The sequence below is a fragment of the Phlebotomus papatasi genome, chromosome 2 (genome assembly GCF_024763615.1).
Source record: "Phlebotomus papatasi isolate M1 chromosome 2, Ppap_2.1, whole genome shotgun sequence".
Lineage (NCBI taxonomy): Eukaryota > Metazoa > Arthropoda > Insecta > Diptera > Psychodidae > Phlebotomus > Phlebotomus papatasi.
The window spans coordinates 52654265-52675639 of NC_077223.1; the positions used below are offsets into that span (position 1 = coordinate 52654265).

General features: G+C 34.4%; 1 protein-coding gene across 3 annotated transcripts in view; it reads left to right on the forward strand.

Annotated features, from left to right (window-relative positions):
- LOC129801458 (oxysterol-binding protein-related protein 2) overlaps positions 1–21375 on the forward strand; it is a 42196-nt gene that overhangs the window by 2577 nt on the left and 18244 nt on the right. Inside the window, exons 4-6 of one of the 3 annotated variants that reach the window (XM_055846537.1) lie at positions 5875–6087; positions 6158–6448; positions 6554–7203. In XM_055846537.1, the coding sequence (XP_055702512.1) occupies positions 5875–6087; positions 6158–6448; positions 6554–7203 (1154 nt within the window). Of the gene's footprint in view, positions 1–5874; positions 6088–6157; positions 6449–6553; positions 7204–11993; positions 12145–21375 lie in introns of those variants that run through there. The other 2 variants (XM_055846538.1, XM_055846539.1) reach the window with 2 other exon arrangements.

A 21375-nucleotide genomic window follows, 5' to 3' on the forward strand; every position in this document is an offset into this window, starting at 1 on the left:
ATTCATCCCTCATTCAGGTGTCCCAAACATCCCCGCGTGTAGTTTTGGTATTTAAAACCTTTAAGGAAAAAACAAGAGCGTATAATCTCTGAAACTTTTATAAAAATATGTTCCCAGATTACACTGCCACCTAAAGAGATAGTTTTGATTATATATCGTTGATATAAAATACAAAGCGGAAATTTGAGACGTCAAAATATACAATTTTTATCAATTTTTAAAAAAGTGTTCATAGAATTAAAACAATAAAACTGAGGATATCCATTCTTTTAGTCAAGATACATCTAAATATTGCCTACGATCAGGGCCGGATTTAGAAATGTGGAGGCCCAATGCCCATTTGTGGGGGGCCCCAAAAATCTGACGTTTTCCAAAAGTGTCGCAGCTTTAACATTTTACATAAAATAACGGTATTCCGTGCTATAGGTAAATTTGAGCAACTTTAAATTTACCTGAGACCTAAGACTTTGCTTTTACTACTCGAACCGACTTGAACTATATCGAAAAAAAAAGACTACAATCCCTCAATTGTTTTGCCTATGAATCACAGTTGTAGCTACAGAGTGGAAGACCTAGACGAAAACATTTTCGCAAAAAAAAAAATTATGAAACTTTAAAATTAAAACGTATTCTCCAGTAGAAAAGGACCTCCATGTGAAACCTTAAAAATCCCAAAAACGACAAAATTTTACCGATCCTTAAAAAAACGTTATACTCGATAGAGCGAAGAAGTACCTTGGCTTGCAGGTTTAAGACCAGTTGCAGTATATGGAATTTTTTATAAGTAAAATTTTCCAATTGACCAATTGATCAGAAACGAAAATGATTGTGTCTACCTGAAGGGAGAATCTTACGATAATTTGGGCATTCAAATGGTCACTGGAAGTTAGAGACCACCGTATGAGAAGGCCTGGACTTCCGCGATGGCCGATTATCGATTTCCACTGGGGTTTTAAGGGCGCAGCGTCAATGTGAATGTCAATGTGTATTTGAAAATTGTCTCGGAAGGACCCCTGAAACCGTTGACGTACAAAAATTTCGATAAATTATTCTGGAAGTTCGAACAAGACTCGAAACCCTGCTCGAAACCGTTGCAGATATCACGCTCCGAATAAGATTTGGCTAAAAACCAACGTTTAGCTTTTCGATTTTGGAGCACAATGACTTCAACGATTCCCGGATGCAAAACTACTTGACTTCTCCAAGAGGAAAATTTTGTTGGTCAAGGTTAGGACTAAAAAGTAGCGAAATGCCGATGAGTCCTTCGTCGTAAATGGCAGGACATTCGGAAGGCTAGCTCTCGTGCAAACTACAGTAGACTCTCTCAAATTCGGGCATATGGGACCGAAATGTCAGCCGAATTAGACAGAAATTCGGGCGACAAACTTTTTGAAATGCAACGATTTTTTATTCATGTGCATATAGATATTGAGTTTACACACTCATATAATAACGTAAATTGCATGAAAATCCCTCAATAATGCAAAATCACATCAAAACTAAGACAAACCATGACCATTTGAGCAAATTTGATTCATTTGATAATCATAATCAAACTTGAAAAATGACAACAAACTTTTTTCAAATGTAACCGCTGCCCGAATTAAAAAGTAGCCCGATCTTAAAAGAGCAGAATTTGCGAGAGTCTACTGTACAATGCATTTTCTGACAGACTTAAGACCATAGTCAGGTCTAAATAAGACTGTACTGAACAAAACCGATAGTATTCTAAAATTCTCTTATTCTTATTTCAAAAAAGTTTAAACAGAAAATGAGGATACTACAGCGCCTTAGTTTGTTACACTGTTTTTTTTTTCAGCCACCCGATAAAGAAAATATGTTCTTTATGCGTTGAAAAGGCTAAAAATTAAAAACATAAATTAAATCCAATCTTGCGGAGGATTTCGTAAGTTGAAAGCTTGCTAAAGTCACCAAGAAGAATTTTTCCTTAATAAAAATTACGGGGAATTAATTAAAAATGGATTGGTAGAAGCTCATTTTTTGTAATAATTTATATTTTGTGACCATAGTAAACTTTTTAAATGTGGAGGCCCCTAAAATGTGGAGGCCCGGTGCCGTGCCCTCAGGGAACCCACCTAAATCCGGCACTGCCTACGATTGAGTATTGGTTAAATCCCATTTATTTAAAAAAAAATAATGAGAGAATCGCCTTGTCCCACGCTACCCCTGTCCAAAACCTCCCCGGTCTCCCCTATATCAATTTTAATTATTCTAGAGATAATAAGCGCCTTTATTTGGCTAAATTCGTCAATTGAACTGTTATCCCTGTCCCTAAAAGCTTTTATTTCATAAGTTTTATTGAATAAATTTTGTGCGCCGCATCACTTGTTTTGTTTTGAATTAATGACAAGATGGGCAGGGATTTTTTCTCTCTTTTTTTTCTCACAAATATTGAATTAAAATGATTTAATGTTGCATTATTCGCACTGTCTTTGGATATTTGGAAGAGTTAGTGGACGTTTTATTGAGAAATTTTACATTTTTGCTTCAAAAGCCACGCAAATGAGCAAATGAAGTTACGGCAAATGCTGATTAGAGAAAATTTTGTATGACAAACTTCCCCAAAAAATGGAAGTTACGACAAATTTTGATAAATTTTTATTAATTAAGGACACTTACGATAATTTTTGTTTAAAATAATTTTTATTGGGCTTACAAAAGTTTCTTTTTCTCAAGTACGTTTAATAAACAAAATTACGCCGATTCTAAATATGTATATATCTCAAAATCGCTAAAATAAAGTTAGGACAAATGCTAATTTAACTGACGAGTCCGCCTGGGTAATTTCTAAAACATATCTAAAAATGAAAAAAATGGCACGACACGTTTTTCAGCAATCCCAAAAACATATGGTTTTGGAGGGGCAGGGGGAAATTGAGAGGCATGCTGACGATCCTGGAGCCGACTTATGGGGGGGGGGGTCTATCTTAGATCCCAAGTCGCTATCTCTAACCGTACGGCCTCTAGATCTGACGACAGCCGGACGGACAGACGGACAAACAGCGTGACGACATTTTTCATAAATCATCTGGAACGCGAAGATTTGTTGAGAAAAATGGTCTCCGGGGAAGAAGGTGGAAATTTGTTAGGAGGGGGGGGTGTAAAAATTGAGGAATTGTATATTGCTCTTTCCGTAGAGTTCGAGCAGTAATATTTTTCGCGATTATTAGACAAATTTTGATGATATCTTCAATAATTTTGGAATGCTTTCTTTGCTCCTTGAGTTCGTTTCTAAATTTTTAGAAATATCCAGAAAGTAGGGGAGACTGGGGCAAAAGGTCACAAAACGGATATTTTATTTTTTTACAAGCTACCCTAACGCCCCAAAAATTTATAATTGGTGCAGTCTTATAGGAAATTTACTGCTCTACAATTTTGTGAAAGTCATTTTCCTCTATTGTGTAAGGAAATACATTTATTGAGCTGTTTTCTACAAGGTAATTTTGTGACCATTCTCAAAAATGCTGGGGCAAATAGTACCAGGTATGGGATATTATCATATTTTGATTTGCTTTGTTACGGGATTTCGTAAAGTAAAAAAAAATAGCTAGGTGACATATTTTTATAGAAAATTTATTCCTCTACACCTTTTTAAAACACAGTTTTCTCTATCTGAACGAGAAAAGTGCTTTTCAAGCTATTTTAGAAAAAAAACACACACAAGAGACTGCTAATCGTTTGACCAATGAAAACAAAAAGCGGCGAGATGTGAAAATGATGTTTCTTCTCGCCATGAGACGTAAGAAATTGCTTCGGTTTTGTTACTTTTTGCTCCATAACTTTTGTTACTTTTTACCCCAAGTAGTCATTTTTAATAAAAGGATTTCTGGAGAAAAGAATCTTTGTAAAATTCTAAAATAGATAGTGGTTTCGTATTGAAAGAGTTGAAATCATTTAGGGGAGGGTGGGTCAGTTTCACCCCAAATTGCAAAGTGGATTTTGAGGCTATTTTGCAAAAAAGATGATAAACAGAAGTAAAACTTTGTATATTCTGTGAACTACAGTTGGGTTTAGGGTTAATAAAAAAAATAATAATTCTTTAATTTCATTGGTCTATTGTGGAGAAATTCATTTCACTTGAAAGGCAGAATGTGTGAAAGTCCCTCATTGCGGGGCAATTTCAAGATAAATATGAAGCAATTTTTGAGAGAGATGAAACGTGTTTATAGGAAACTTGCGATACCAGAATTGATTAAAATTATTATTTTGAAGTCTTCTAAGACTCTACGACATAAAAATATAATCAAACAGAATTTTAACACTAATTAATCATACAGAGAAAATAAAAATTCGCCAAGGATTGGCAAGCCTATATCTCATTAATTGAGCATTTTCTTTGAATTTTTATACGAATGAAATGTCTTGTAGTGCTAAGCTAATTCTGTACATTGTTAGATGATTATATCGCCTTAGAACATGTCCTTTTTAGTATAACAGTTTTATAATAGTATTTTAAAGTCTTGAATTTTTATAATACTAAAAAAATGTACAATATCTTGCTGAAAACATTCTGAAAAGATATTATAACAATTAAATTAATAATTTTTAAGCACTTAAAAAACACTGAAAGATTTTTTTAAAAATTTTTTTATGAACTTTTAGGAAATACTACTTTCCATAATTTTGAACTTTATCGACAAAACAGCTACAAAACGTTTTCAATGATCAGTTTACGTTAATTTTAATTAAAAAAGTAAATTGTTAGACACTGGAAACTTCTCCGTGTGCTTGCATGAAACTGCCCCTCACGCACTTTCGGAACTTAAATCAAAATTGTCAGAACCGTCTTAGAATTCATTCAGTGCTAAATGCCTTATAATAATCATAAAACCACTGGTAGTTTAATACAATTATGTTACTTCGATAGATAAGTGCAATAGTTCAGAAATTGTTGAAAATAAAACATTACAAAAAGTTTCATTTTGATGCAGTTTTATAAAATCAATTACAGAATTCAAACGAGGAGCGTTACGAAATTAATTATTTTTATGAACATGGGTCTCAGTTATCTCTTCAATAACACAAAGGTTTTATCCCATGCCTTTCAAAGGGATAAGAAGAATATGCAAAAATTGAAACTGCCCCGTCGTTAAACTGCCCCACCCTCCCCTAGGTAATATTTACCCAGTGCATCAATTTTGGAAAATACGTAGGTCAAAATTGATAGGGTAAGTGTGCCTAATTCCGGCATAGTTGCATGCAAGCGTCAAAGTCTCAAGTTTGAAATGTAATATTTTAAATACAAATTGATTTTTTTTCATTCTTTCTTTTGTAAGAGTGTTGCTTGGAACCTTGTAAAGAGTTTACCGTCTTTATTTACTCTAAATCATTCTTAATACATTTTAAAATGAACAAAAATGTAGACATAGCTTTGGTGCCTTATTTCGGCCACATTCTTTCTCATAGTTCCTTGGCCTTCAGGAATTCTTCCAATAACTTTTTCACGTCATCACGTTTATCGAAGCTACATTTTTTGTTATTGTTTTGCATTGTATAATCTCTAGAATACGTATAACTTAAAAATTCATGGAAATTCGAGGAACAAAAAAGGTGGCCGAAATTGCAAGCTGGCTGGAATTTGGCACACTTACCCTATCTGCTGTAAGGAAAACATTTTAAAAATAGGGCTAAAAATTTCAATATTTTTTATTTTCTGAAATCCTTGTTCGAATTCTAAGAAACTTACGACTTTGAAGAAGGTCTATGGAGGCCATCACTATGGAAAAAATTTTAAGCCGCAAATGCTCTTTTATCTTGGAAGATATTGAATTTTCAAATTTTCAATTTGTGACTTTTTGCCCCAGTCTCTCCTATTGCTAAAATTAGGATATTTTTCTCGAATATTTCCCTTAGGCTGTTTTAGAGCGGGGTGTTCTGAATTATTTTGCCTCGAGGGCAGATTCTACTGTGAGTGCTAACAAAAGGAGCGACTATAAATATCTGGATAGTGCCCGTGTAACTCCACTTACTGCAGATCTCTCTTCTTTTGTGGTACATTTCAATGATGGTGCTGTCCATCGATTGAGTGTTATAAATAATGGAGATCCACCTCAAGTGGCGAGACAGGTGAGGAATTTCCTGTCTGAGAAATCTTTAGGCAAATTCTTAAAGTTCTTAACATTCTTTTCTATTACAGAAATGGATGAATGCTTTCAACGAGCATTCAGCCTATAGCTCCCACTATCTCTGGGGGAGTCATCGTCGAAAATCGGACAGTGATGAGGATTTCAGTAGTATCGGAGGGAAACCTCTGGGATGCATGACTGATGCTCTGGCTTCGGCAACTGCCAGCTTTGAAGTCCTGCAGAGGCAATTGGGTGAATGTGCGATGCTCGTTGAGGCTCTTCAGAAGAGTCTGGAAACGACAGATTCCTCAGCTTCTCTTCCAATGTCAGCAATGATGGTAAATGAAGCTATCTGCTTTTTGGTTAGTTTTTTTTTTATTTTCTTTTTATTTTAAATTTTTTTTCTAGGATTTTTTTTTTAAATGGATAAAATTTAATTATTTTTTGATTTAATATTTTGTGTACAGCGCTTCCAGCTTGTTTCGGAGACAGCTGCCAATATGCTGTCTTCGTTGCAGCACTGTCTAACACTTTTTCATCAGCAAGAGGACATAAGGGTGCTTCAGTTGAAGCAGGAACAGGAAAAATGTAGAGTACTTGAAGAAGCACTCAATGTTCTGGCCAAAGAACATCATGAACTTGAGCAATCTGTTGCGAGTCATATTTCAGAGACTGGAACCTTTCCAAGGAGTCTGAGTCACAAAAGTCCAAGGATTTATGACACAGATGACGATGAATTTTTTGATGCCTTCGAAGCGGACTCTGACACAGATACTCTGGTTACCGCAGAGTCCCTCTTCAATTCGCCTAGTGGCTCTATTCAGGATTTGGCTGTGAGCACGCGTTCCCGGACTTCTTACACAAGATCCGGAAGGCATTTACTGTCGTCAGAACGGAGAAGAAGAGCCTCTAATGATAGCAATTCATCCTCTGGAAGTAGTGATACCCTTGTGGATGGAGTATCCATAGCATCATCGTGTGGAACTCTTTTCTCTCAGGGTGGGGATGCCTATCGATGTGCCAGAGAGGAATTTGTCTACGAAGCCTCAAATTCTGCCGGGAAGAAACCTACCAAGAGACGAAAAAGTGCTGAAACAAGCCAAGACTTCAGGCAAAGGTAAGTGGAAGACTTTTTTTTTCAATATTTTTATTAAACTTGCAAGTGGAATAATTTTAATGTTCATTGCTCAACTCTATGTCCTTCTCAAGAGAATTCTTATTCTCCGCAGAATTTAATTTTGTTTGAAAGTCTCCTGAGAAATTATTTAAAAAAATCTTTTTCAAATTCTTATAGAGACGAGCACGAAGTTTATTGAATTTACAGAAAATTCAGTTAGAACAGTTTTCAAATAGAACTTTTTTCAAATGAATTTGAAACTTTATAAAAATGCATAATACGAGTAATAAAAAAGTAGATAATTTTACTGTATTCACTGAAAATTGTTTTTTTTTTTTTGGGTTTTGATGAATAAAAATTAGTTAGCAATATAAGTCAAAGCATCGATTCTATCATCGATAATGTCAGTTTGCCCTTCGAGTTTGAACACTGCAAATTTTTGGAAGCCTTGCAATGTTTTATGTTTACCGCAATTCATAAATCATTTCATTCTTTGTCTAGAAACAGAGTAGAGATAAATAAAATTGAGTTTCGCATGAAAAAAATAACGAATGATAAGACCATATTGCCACAATGTATTCCTTGTGCCTCTGACACCTCTTTTAAATGAGAAAAAAAATCAAAATTTCCGTCCTTTCTTGAACGTATCGCTCTTCTTCTTGTGATCATCGCAACAAATTTAATTTAGATTTGAGTGAAAAAAACCATGGCAAAACGTCTCAAGCTTTGCGAAGTGCTCGAACTCGTGATTTAGATGATATTCCGCAAAAGTAATTTCGGATTTTCGGATTAATTTGTAAATCATTTGAAAGATCCCCCAAATTAATTTTAAGAGTAATAAAATTGATTTTCGGGCAAAAAATACTTGTCGGTTCATTACCGGTTCATTACCGATTCACAACCGATTCGAACTGACTTGTAAATCACACAAAACATTTCGCAAAATACACATCGCAAAATCATCACAAATAATTCAATTTCGGATAAAAATTAGTTATCGGTTATGAATATGAACCGGTTCATTACGTGTTGAGAACCGATTAGAATCGGTCTCAAACATGTCAGAAATTCCAATACCTTTCCAACGAGCCCAATAATGATACTATACGGTTGAGAAATACGCTCTCGAGAGCCTTTTATAACCTTTGAGGTTGAAAACCGTCATTGGGAACGATTCAACGGTATTTTCGTATAAGGACGAGATGTTGGCCTAAGTAACCGCTGAAACATTCAAAAATGAAAAAAAAATCACGACACGTTTTCGAGCAATCCCAAAAAAAAACTGGTTTTGGAGGGGAAGGAAAGGATCGACTTATGGAGGGGTCCCATGAAGGTCCCAAGTCTCTATCTCTAACTGTTTGGGCTCTAGAAGTGGTAACGGCCGAACGGACAGACAGGCAGACGCACAGAGAGATATTTCGAAAATTTCGAAAATCGATATTTTTATTTTGCGCTCCTAACGGTGATTGAACTGTTATGGTAGTATTGTAAGGTAGAGTATAAATGAGTATGGTCAGTAAGTAAACTTGTAAGTCAGGGATCGGCTGATCGACGCCGTTATCTCCATGATCTGTTGATCGGAACTGATTAATCTCCATGATCGGCTGATCATATATTATACTGTTGTGTATGAGACTTTTACGATCTGTCGAGCAGAGGGAGAGACTAGGCTGGCGCCAGCAACAATAACCCTTTAGGGACGATAGGAACACCTGTGTCCCATAAAGAAAATAATTTTTCCTAACTACCTGAAGTTATATTTTTTTCTTATGTTTGTACGTAATTGAAAAGTAGAAGGTTGAAGGAATCTGGGATATTTTTTGCAAGTCTCCAACTGTTTGCTATATAGGGGAAGTTTGCCAAATTTCGGGCACTTTGAGTGTTATTTCGACCATGCAAATAAATTAATTAAAATTATGTATGTAATCTTCGAATAGTCAATGAATTCATTTTGGTTTCAAATATTTATTCATTTTAGGATGTATTAACACAAAGACCGTTCAATTTTAGGTATAATTTGAATTTAAATTGCGTTGTAAAAACTCAGTGTAGTAGACAGTCTTACAAAAAATGTGATAGGGTGGTGTCACCACTTCTCGCCAGTGACCCACTTCTCGCCACCTATAGCTAAATCGAAGAAAAATCATATAATACGAGTAATAAAAAGGATATCGGGAAGAAAAAGCAACGCTGAATATATTTTTTAATGATATTGTCCAAAATAATTGAGTTTGGGCCTTTTCAAGTAGGTGGCGAGAAGTGGTTATTTTTGAATGTTTAATAAAAATATATTTTTTTAAGTAATCCACCGTTAAATTTAGGGATTATTAGTTTGATATATCTATAGACAACATATCTAAGTAACTTTGTGTCAAATTTAAGTTACTTTATAATAAGGGTTTAAAAATTATAATTAAATTAATTTCAGTTTTTCCTAAAAGTGGCGATAAGTGGTTACTCCACCCTAGATCGATTGTGTTTCTAGCAGTCTTTTTATTTGTGGTGAAGTGCAAAAGGTTTTCCTTCGGTGTTTTTTTATGAAAATTGATTAGTTTTCATTAAGATTGTTTCTGTTTATGTTAATAGTGAATCAGTCTTTAAATTTTGGGTGAAATTTTCCAGCTGGATCCTGTGTTTCGTGTATTATATACTTTGTGAGCGTCTCCCCGGTGAGGAAGTGTTGCCTATTCCGGCAACATCTTTTGCTTCTCTAAATTTCTTATTCATTTTGTGTTTTTTTTCAATTTCTGAGTTCTATAATGTTCAGAGAAAAAAAAAACATCGCTTCTTTTAAAAAGATGATGTGGAAAAGGCCTTGGAAGAGTTCAGGAAGGGCAAATTGCTACGGGAATCTGCGCGTAAATTTAAGATGCTACTCTTCAGGTCTTCAGGACAAATTACACGGAAGATCTTAGGGCTTGTGGGTCATATAAATGTATTAAACCAAATATTAAACTCGTTCCGTTTGACGTTTTGAAATTTTCTATCCGTTGCGTTACAAAAGATGGCCAGAAAAAAGGTGGTCGGAATTTCACTCAAAGTGGCCGGAATACTACCCAAAGCAATTCCCATATTTTTATTAATTTTTTCAATATTTTAGGAAGTGATTTAAAGAAAACAAAGATGATAAACTAGTTTTCAAGGTTCCACACAATCCTCCCGAAAAGGAAGTACAGTAGACTCTCGCAAATTCGGCTCTTTTAAGATCGGGCTACTTTTTAATTCGGGCAGCGGTTACATTTGAAAAAAGTTTGTTGTCATATTTCAAGTTTGGTTATGATTATCAAATGAATCAAATATGCTCAAATGTGGCATGGTTTGTCTTAGTTTTGATGTGATTTTGCATTATTGAGGGATTTTCATGCAATTTACGATATATATCAGTGTGTAAACTCAATATCTATATGCACATGTCGCCCGAATTTCTGTCTAATTCGGCTGACATTTCGGTCCTATATGCCCGAATTTGAGAGAGTCTACTGTAATAAAAAATATCAATATGAATTAAAAATATTTCTTTTCAAACTGAGGACTTCGTTGTTTATATGCAACTATGCCGAAATTTGGCACACTTACCCTAATCGCTTTGAATTACGAACTCAGCTTCTTTTGCCGTCATAGAAAAAAAAACGCCTAAATTTCTCTCGCTAGGATATGAGTTGCTCGCATGAATTTTATCTCAGATGTAAATTCTCTATTTCACTGCAAAATAAAAGGGATATTCCTCAGGGAATTTTGTGTGTCGCTTCTGGGGTTGCTTTGCGAATATTTCTCGTCACATCAATGCATTAAAGAAGTTATGCCACATGACTAAAACTTAGGTCTAAAATCCGTATTATCGAAATCTCAAATTGATACATAATGGAGTCTTTGCACTGAAGTGCACTGCGGTGGTTATAATTACAGAGAAATGGATGACTGGCCAGAAAAAGTTATAGATTTTGAGCGGATATCAAATTTGTAATCTATAAGTCTCAATGAAACGTGTTTGTTCCTTCAAAAATTTTTGGCTCGATCGGACGAGGTTGTGTATCAACACCTTGAACGATAGAAGATGGGATTATATATAAAAAAATGTAAGATAATTGTTAGATTTAATCTTGCTTACTACTCAGAGTTAGAGTAATAAATCAAATTTGAATTATTGATTGTGAATGTTTTGCCTCAATGAAAATAATGTTAGAATGGTTCAATTCAATGAATTAAACTGATAAATTTTGTAATAATTTTCATGTCAAATTCTAGATGCATCTTTTATCGGAAACAACACGGTATAATAAATGCTTTTCCAATATTTAATTATTCTCTGAGTTTTTATCTTTATATCTTTGAAATTAATTACTCATTGTAATTATAACTTCTCTAAATCTACTAATTCCGACATTCATTCATAATTTTACCACTTCAATCAATGACTCCGACTGTGAGACACCGAGAGCATTATTTATGGGCACAAGTAACATTGTACAGTAATCTCCTCTTGAATCCTTTATGGTTGGTTATCCTGGAGGGAAGAGCGAGTGTTTTATGTATCATTATCACTCTGTGTCTTTTCTCGGTGGTCTTATGGATGAATGGGAAATTGTGTCGTATTTCTCCGTTCATTCTTCTTCAATGTAAGGCTTTTTAAAGGGAATATAAGGATTGTGCTAGTGAGGGTGATACACCCTGTGAAAATGGGGGGTTGTTGGGTGGTAAAAATTTTGAGAAACTAGAAATGCGTCTGCGTGGCTTTTTGTCTGATATTGTGTGACGATGTGAGCGAGAAATGTGAACAAGGAAATCGTTATCTGCTGGCTGTTCTTTTAGTCCATCGTGAGAGTTTGTGTGGGAAAGTTTATGTTGAGTGCTTGTGATCTTTTCTGGGTTCAATAAGGGTGTATACCAACCCTTTTTCTACCCACAAAGAAATAAAGAAAAAAAAAATACATAAATTTTGTGGTAGAGATAAATTTCGCACAAATATGTTTTGACTGTTCTCATCCAAGAAAAAAGTTTATTTTCTTTTTCATTGAGTAGTTTAGTTTTCTTGATAGTTTTCTTTCAATAATTTTTTTTTCTATTGATTTCTTTGACAAATATTAACCTTCTTCTCATTCCAAAAAAAAGAGAGCTATAAGTATGCTGTCCAAGAATTTCTATTTTTAAAGCACACAATCCATTTTTGTAGCGTGTCTTTTGATAATTCTCATTAATTTTTGCTAAAGACGAAATTTAAACAACAAAATCGATGCAATGGTTGATGGAAAATATTTTATATTAAGAAAAAATCTCAGAGTTTTAGTGCTGCAATCATACATTTGTGACATTTGAACTCTTACAGTGATAAAATATTAATCAGTCTCCCTCTATACAATTAAACATTGATTAAACATAAATTGGGTGACATTTTTTTAGGGCACTTTAAACATTATTCTCAGCTGAGAAAGTGCTGTGTGTTAAATCTTTGTCTTTTGTAAATGCAATTTTCTCTAAAATTTATTGAATTAACTCTTAAAAATTGTGCTGTCTTCTCACTCTATTTTCCACATAAAAGGAAGGAAATTGCTTGAATTTTCCTCTCCTTGGAAAAAATGGAACAACCTACTACTATAGGTATTACGAGTATTACAGGATAAGGGTTTTATTGCGCGTTTTGTAGTAATCCTTTACACACTTTCATGTATTATAAACGCTAAGAAAAGCGTATGGAATTTGATGCACCATCTTTAATAGAATTTCAAGTTATTTTTATTAAAAAAAAATCCAATAATAAAATGCCAAAGTACAATAATTGCATTTGGAATCGAAGTTGATATACAAAAAGTGTTAGCATAGACACCAAAAATATTTATTTTCAATTTAGAAAACTAATAAAACTCTTACCAAATAATTTATGTTGTAGGGCTATTCGGCTATCCTTTTAATTTTTAAATAATAGTTTTTTATTACAAAAGGAAAAAATACCAAAAAGGTATAAATTTTCAATCCCGAAATACGAAATAAGACTCTTGTAAATTCATCATTTCAAAGCAAATAAAAAAATGTTTGAAAAATTATGGGAAAATCTAAAAATTTACTATTTTGAGTAAAGTTTAGTAGTAAAACTAAAATTTGGTCAGTATATAAATAAAATGGAAATTATAAAAGTAGTAAAATATTCTTGGCAAAGAGAAAACCAAGGAATTTTATGAATTATGCACCATCTTGGTATTTTTGGTTTCATTTCAAGTGATTTATGATCAGTTTTTAGTGTCTCATTGAGCGTTTTGAATTATTTACTGACAAATTAATTTTTTTACTGGCCAATATAATATTTTATAGATCAAAAATATTTAATTAAATTAAAAACTGTATTTTCCAAGTACTCGTCTATGCAATTTTTAATTTATTTCAATGATTAATAACATGCAATGTTATTAAACAGGGAATCCCGGGATTAACAACTTTGCCAGAACCAAAAAAAAACGCGTGATTTTGTAATTAGTAACATAGAATGGTTCAGAGGTGTGCAAGAACAGGTTGAAACCGAACAAATGTCAAATTAATCTTGTACGTCAATGGTCAAAACGCTACCAGTTTGACATTTAATCGGGTTCAAACGATTCTTGCACACCCCTGGAATCGTTGCATAGACACAGGATATATTTTTCGGAATAGAAAATAAATTAGATGCCATTTAAAAAATAAATAAAATAAAATATATTCAATTTTATCAAAAAAAAACACTAAAAATAATGAATTTCTTTTTATCCTGAATTACTAAATAAACTGTTACAATATTTTAAAATATTACTCTTAAAAATTAAATATATTTTTAAAGTTTTTTATTTTAAATAAAGGTACATAAAATCTTTTAAAATTTACTGTGTCAAGAACTCCATACATTGTAAATTGTAATTCAAAAATGTGTGTTAGGAAGCTAAACCTGAGGTCACATTCTCGAACGTAATCAGTTACAACTGTTTACTGATTACTGTCTATTTCGTTTGTAGATTGCCTGGTTAATGGGAAATTTATCCATGGCCAAAACCAATTATCATTATCAACACATCATTTTGTATTAATCCGAGACACTTTCCCTTCTTTACTGAGTACTGAGGCAAAATTATCTTTAATATATATTAACCAGTAACTCTTCAAAAACGGTGTCTACGCACACTGGAAACAATTTCAAAAAATTGTCTTTTTAACGGATTTCGACATTTTCCTATGCAGTGATACAAGCGATTTCTCTCGAAAAGCAAACTTTGTATAATATATGTTTCCGATTTGTGAAAGCTAAAGACATTGAAGATGGGATTGTATTTATCCATTCGATTTTCTTTTTTGCAATGGTTCAATTTAAAGTATACGACTGTAAAAGCTTTTAGGGTAAATGTGCCAAATTCCGGCCAGCTTGCAATTCCGGCCACCTTTTTTGTTCCTCGAATTTCCATGAATTTTTAGTTTTTACATACTCTAGAGATTATACAATGCAAAAGAATAACAAAAAATGTAGCTTCGACAAACAAGATGACGTGAAAAAGGCATTGGAAGAATTCCTGAAGGGTAAGGAACTACAGGAATGAAGATGGCCGAAATAGGCCACCAATGCTATGTTTACATTTTTATTAATTTTAAAATGTATTAAGAATGAATTTAGAGAAAATAAACACGATAAGACTGTCTTTAAAGTTCCAAGCACCACTTCTTATAAAAAGTAACAAAAAATCAATTTGTATTAAAAATATTACATTTCAAACTCAAGACTTTGGCACTTAAATGCTACTATGCTGAAATTTGGCACATTTACCCTACTTTTGGAAAATACCCTAATAACAAAATAATTGATAATTATAGCTAATTAGTTGTAATTATTTTATTAATTTAGTTAAATAATGCAAAACTATAATATTTGGAGGAAAGATAAAATTTTAAATTCTGGACAACGTGGAAGACGCAAATTTAAAGTTCGAACAACTTCCTTGAAAATGGAAAAAAAATAATTAAGTGATCCTCAATATACCATAGAACTGCATAATATTTATTAAATCATAACTAAATTATCCAAGTTTTAACTTCGAAAATTGTTTATTTGATATTCCGCATTGTCCGATTGCAAAATCTACAGGTCTTCTGGAAGCTCAGGAAGGTATGACCAGTGATAAGCCTAGATACGCTTATGGCAGCTGAGATTCTTTACAGGGAGCCCCTCGTAAATTCGGAATGCGTGAAAATTCGATTTTGAGTTGAATTCTTTACTCGCAAAATTCAACTCACAATCGATTTTTTTCCGAGTTGTAAGCACTTCGAGTTGCATGCATTGTGAGGTGGCCTGTAAAAAATCTCAGCTACCATAAGCTTATCTGGGTTTATCACTGGTCATTTTTTTAAGTAGTTTGAGTACAGAAGGCTAACAACCCAAACAACAGAAAAAAAAGTTCATTGAAATCAGTTAATAAACATTCGAGATAGAGTCCGGTCAATTTCAGTATAGTAAGGGTAAGGTAGGGGTACAATGGGGTGTGGTAGAGAAGTGTGCAACGTACCACCAGAAAAATCGCGATCTCAGATAAAAAATACTAAAATTTCATCAAAATCGCTTCATAAACACCGAAGATATGGTCCGGTCAGGTTATTTTAATTTACAGTTCTGGTCAGGGTAGAGCGAGGGCAAAATATGATCCACCGTCGGAGAGTTCTTGACCTCAGAAGTTCCGAGATTTTCGAAAATCGATTTTTCGATCAATCGGACCTTCCATTAAATCGGATGAAAATGGGATGTTCAAAGAGTTGTAGCATTTAACGAGAGCTTTTCAAACCACAAAAATGTTTCAAATTCTGAAAATTAGTATAAGAGATTGTATACATTTTAAAATTCAATTTTTGACACCTTCTAAATCGGATTAGTGGATGGGGGTAGGCTTAAGCTTTTCTTTAATCGAAAACTTTTAGGCTCAGCTATAACATACTGAAATTTGAGACAGAGCCATGCCATAGATAGTGGCGTTGATTTATTGAGAAAAGAAATTTTGGGGGTGTTCCAAAAAGGCAGTAGGAGGGGGGGATGTGGAATGGATCTGATATCACCATCTGGACGTTGTCCATCCGATATTTAACCTTTGCGACCTTTGCTGAAAACCGATGATTGTCTACGAAAATTTCTTTTTGGCGCGCATAATCTTCATGATCTATGAGAGTCAAAATGTATATACAGTGAGACCTCGATAGAGTCAACCCCCGATAGAGTCAATCTCCAATAGAGTCAACAGCTATTTTTTTACTCTACGGACTCCGATAGAGTCAACTTTTCCATTATTATTGAACTAATAATATTGTGTGATTTTGTTCGAAATTAAAATCAGTGTTTTGGTGTATCAATATAACGTTTATAACACAAGAAAAACAATATTATAATAAAATTCGTATATTAACCGTATAATCAATTTTCGACAAAATAATTTTCTTTTCGTGATTTTAATCGTTTTGACCGCTTGAAAGTTCTTTTGCCTTTTCTCTCTTGTCTTAAGATTTTTTGATTAAGCCCTATGATCCCGTATGACGTGTTTTCCTGTAATCACAAAAAAAGAACGAATTTTGGTGGTGAAAGGGAGGGTAGGAAGGAAACGAGGATCATAATTATAATCCCCAGATTGACTTATTAAGGGGTCATCTGAAGACTCCAAGTAGATATCTTTAATCATTTAGCGCCCATTTTTCAGAATAAGGAGAAAATGAGAAAAATTGGTTTTATTGCTCTTTTTAAGAAGTTTAGAGCCATAGTTATGTCATAACGAAAAGAACAACTATCAATCTCTTCTTTCATAGAATAAAAGTTTAAAATAAAATTCTAATTAATAACGTTAATTGCATCAGAATTTTCAACAATTAAATATCTCCCGGAGCTCTTCTAAAAAAAAGTGAAAAAGGAAATCTTTAAGACACCATTTAATTATCTTAACGCATCGTAGATGGACCTCAATATTATCACATGGATAGTAATTTTCACTTAAGATACTTACTAATAATGAAAACATTCTGCTAAATCATTCCTTAATCCCCAACCTTTGCCCAAACATAACGACTTTTTTGGACTTTAGGGTGCAAAATTTATGGGTTAATTAAATAAAATATTGTACTATAGTGTTAAATTTATCAATTATCTTGTACAAACATAAAATAATAACCCTTTATATCAAAATTTCGCATTTTAATTGATTTTTTTTCGGACTCCGATAGTCACCGAATCCAATGGAGTCAACAGGCCTGCAAATAATTAGTCAGTCGCACAGTGTCTGCGGTCAAAGCCAGTCGCGCTTGCTTGTGTTCTTATTTTGCATAATTTGTCATCGTGGCTTTTAACCTGTTGAAAGGTAAAAGTTCTGTTAAAAAATCTCCAGTGCCTTTGCCCCCGGATCCTAAAGGAGCTTGTGTTAAAAGTGATCCTTCAACACTCCCTCCCTCGACCCCAAAGAGGGCGAGGAGCTCGGATGAGGAGTGCGGCCCTAGAACTAGAAAAGTTTCTCGTGAGGAAGTGCCATTTACACCATCCCCTCTTGGGTCCAGTGATAGTGATAGTGAGATAAGAGACTCAATAATCATGCCCAATATTTTTGAGCATCTAAAAGATGATGACAGTGGGGACGCTCCCGGTGCATCCAATGTTCAGAGGAGGTCATTACCTCCTCCACTCATTATAAATCATGCTGACGCAAAAAATCATGCAGTTTTGGAATGTCTGCGCAAGTTGATTCCGAGCAAATTCCACTCGAAGTATATGAGCATTGGGCTCAAATTACAACTTCTTGACAACAGTGCATATAAAAATATTAAAGACACTTTGATTAAAATGAACATCAAGTTCTACACCCACGATATGAAGAGTGAGAGTATGAAGAAGTACATCTTAACAGGTCTCCCTGAGATCAGCAGCTTGGAGTCTGAGGTCATCTCAGAAATGAAAGATGTCTATGGACTTACACCGAAGGAAGTGAGAAAAATCCCGCCAAAAAATAGGCGATATTCAGATGATTGCATCTTAATAGTTATTTTTGACAAAAATGGTCCAAGTCTTAATGACCTACTTAAGATCCAATACATCTACAATGTAAGAGTTAAATGGAGCCACTTTAAGCCAAAACCCAGAGGTCCCACCCTCTGTGATAAATGTTATCTCTTCGGCCACGGAGCCAAAAATTGCTTCATGGAGGTTTGCTGCAAACGGTGCAGTGGCCCACATGGTGTGGATAAATGTCCTTTTAAAGCAAAGTTTAAGTGCCGAAACTGCGAAGGACCTCATGCTGCTGATGATCCCGATTGTCCGGCGAAAACGAAATTTCTAGCTATGCGACAACGGTTGAGCCAAAACAAGCGTAACCCCCGCTCCCGTAGATTTTCTTCTACCTATGAAAGACAACCAACATCGCGTAGGAGCTCCATAGTTCAGGATAGACGTCCACCACCACCCACCGCGAGAGACTTTCCTCGCCCAGACTTTTTGACTGAGCAACCTGCTAGAAAACCAGAAGGCGCTTGGGGCGGCAGAGACTTTGATCGACCATTCAACAAGTCTGACAGCAACCTATTTACTGCACAGGAGATCCTTGCTATCTCCAAAGAGCTCATCAGTGGCCTGAGGAGGTGCAGGAGCAAGAGTGAACAACTGGACTTAATGTTCACCATTACTGTCAAATACCTGAATGACTAATCAGGAACCATGTCTAAGTATCATGTTCTGGAATGCCCAGAGCATCTCGAATAAGATATCTGAATTTTCTCAATTTTTATATCATAATAATATTGATATTGCTCTTGTTTCAGAGACCTGGTGGAGTCCAAAACACTCAGCGACCTTGCAAGGATACTCTATTTATAGGAATGATAGAGATTTGAAGATTGGTGGTGGCGTTGCTGCCATTCTTAAAGAAGGCATAAGACATAAAGTATTACCTGTGCCTAACACTAAAGTTATAGAGGTACTTGGAATTCAAATTTTTGGGCATAAGATATTTACAATTTATGTTGCATATTTTCCTGGGACTCAGTTGTCTCCACAGAAATTGACAGATTTTAAAAGAGATATTCAATTACTGACCTCGACTCGGGGGGATTATATTATATGCGGAGACTTTAATTCTAAGCATCGCTATTGGAATTGTTTTCGAGCTAATAACGCTGGTAATATTTTGTACAAGGAGATGATTGACCGGAACTTCTTTATTTTATTTCCATCAACCCCTACCTTTTTTCCTCACCAGGCTAACAAAAATACTAATTCTACGCTGGATCTATGTCTAACAAATAATCCAGAGCTTGTCCAAAATATTCAAACCGCTCAAGATTTATCATCTGATCACCGTCCTGTAATATTTCTAAACTCCTACGGACTAAACCCTAATCCAACTACCAGCACTAGCAGCTTCAATTTCGATAAAGCCAATTGGCGTAAATTTCGTAAAATTATATGTTCCGAAGTTCAAAAGAAGTTTCCTTCTAAGATTGGTCTTATCTCTACGCAAAATGATATAAACCTTAAAATCAATTCGTTCACTGATATAGTCCTGTCAGCTTCTAAAGAAACCATTCCTTTTGTTAATAATAGTAAATCATTTCAGTCACCCTTGCCGAATCATATTTTAAATTACATTTCTTACAAAAATTCTTTGCGTGTTCGTTGGCAAAGAACTCGTGATCCTTTTCTTAAGCAACAATTAAATCAATGGAATTGTTTTATCAAAAATGAAATTAAAGAACATAGAAATAAGCAATGGAACCACCGATTGTTCAAACTTAAAAACAACAGCAAAGATTTCTGGAAAATTACCAAATCTCTTAAGAACCGGAACTCTCAAATTGCGCCATTAAAAGTTGACGACACCTGCATTTTAGATGATGCAGATAAAGCCAAAATTTTAGGTAAACAGTTCGCCAGTGCACACAATTTAACATCAAATACCAAAACTGATCCTGGGCTCGAAAATATGGTCCAAGCGAATGCTAAAATGATAAATTTTATAAAATCTGATCCATCCGAAATTGACTTACCTACCACCAATGAGCTCCGTGAACTTATAAAGGAACTTAAACCCAGAAAAGCTCCAGGTCCAGACAGTATTTTTCCCAAAATGATCAAAAATCTACCTTTGAATGCCATAAATTTCCTAACTTCAATTTTTTGTTCCTGCATTTTATTGGGATATTTTCCAGTAGCATGGAAACAAGCTCGGGTTGTACCTATCCCAAAGCCTGGAAAGGATCTTTCAAATCCAACTAGTTATAGACCAATCAGTTTGTTAAGTTCTTTAGGTAAACTCTTTGAAAAAGTCTTACTAAATCGCCTAAGGCTAATTCTTGATAGCAAAGATATTATTCCCAAGGAGCAGTTTGGATTTAGGCCCAATCATTCCACTGTTCACCAGTTAACTCGAGTGAAAAATATAATTTCGAAATCTTTCCGAGATAAGAAGTCTACAGGAATGTTGTCATTCGATTTGGAAAAGTGTTTCGACACGATATGGCATGAAGGCCTGATCTATAAAATGTCTAAGCTCAAAATTCCCTTTTATTTAATCAAAATTATCCATTCTTTTCTTATTGATCGTTCTTTTCAAGTTAAAGTTCGAGACTCCCTATCGTCTAAGCAACTGATTCCAGCAGGTGTTCCTCAAGGGAGTACCCTCAGTCCTACCTTATTCAACATGTTTGTACATGATTTACCATCTATATTCAAGAATTGCCATGTTTCTCTTTTCGCAGATGATACGGCAATTTTATACTCTTCGAAGAATCCAAACAAAATCATAAATTTCCTAACCCTTAATGCTGAGAAATTTGCTGATTATTGCAGCAAGTGGAAACTAAAGTTAAATGCCGACAAAACGCAGTCAATCTTCTTTACAAAAAGGAAATCTGCCAAATTTAAGCCAGAACGCCCAATAACTTTTCAAAATAAAAATATCCAATGGTCCTGTAGTTTAAAATATCTTGGCCTTGTTTTTGATCCAACTTTAACTTGGAAAGAGCATATCCACCATTCCCAGGAAAAAGCGATAAAATGCATCAAAATTTTTTATCCTTTAATTCATAGAAAATCTAAACTTTCAGAGAAAAATAAAATGCTTGTTCTAACAGCCATTGTCAGAGCATTCCTTTTATATGGTTGCCCAGTTTGGGGAAATTGTGCTAAGACACACATCTCTAAACTTCAAATTG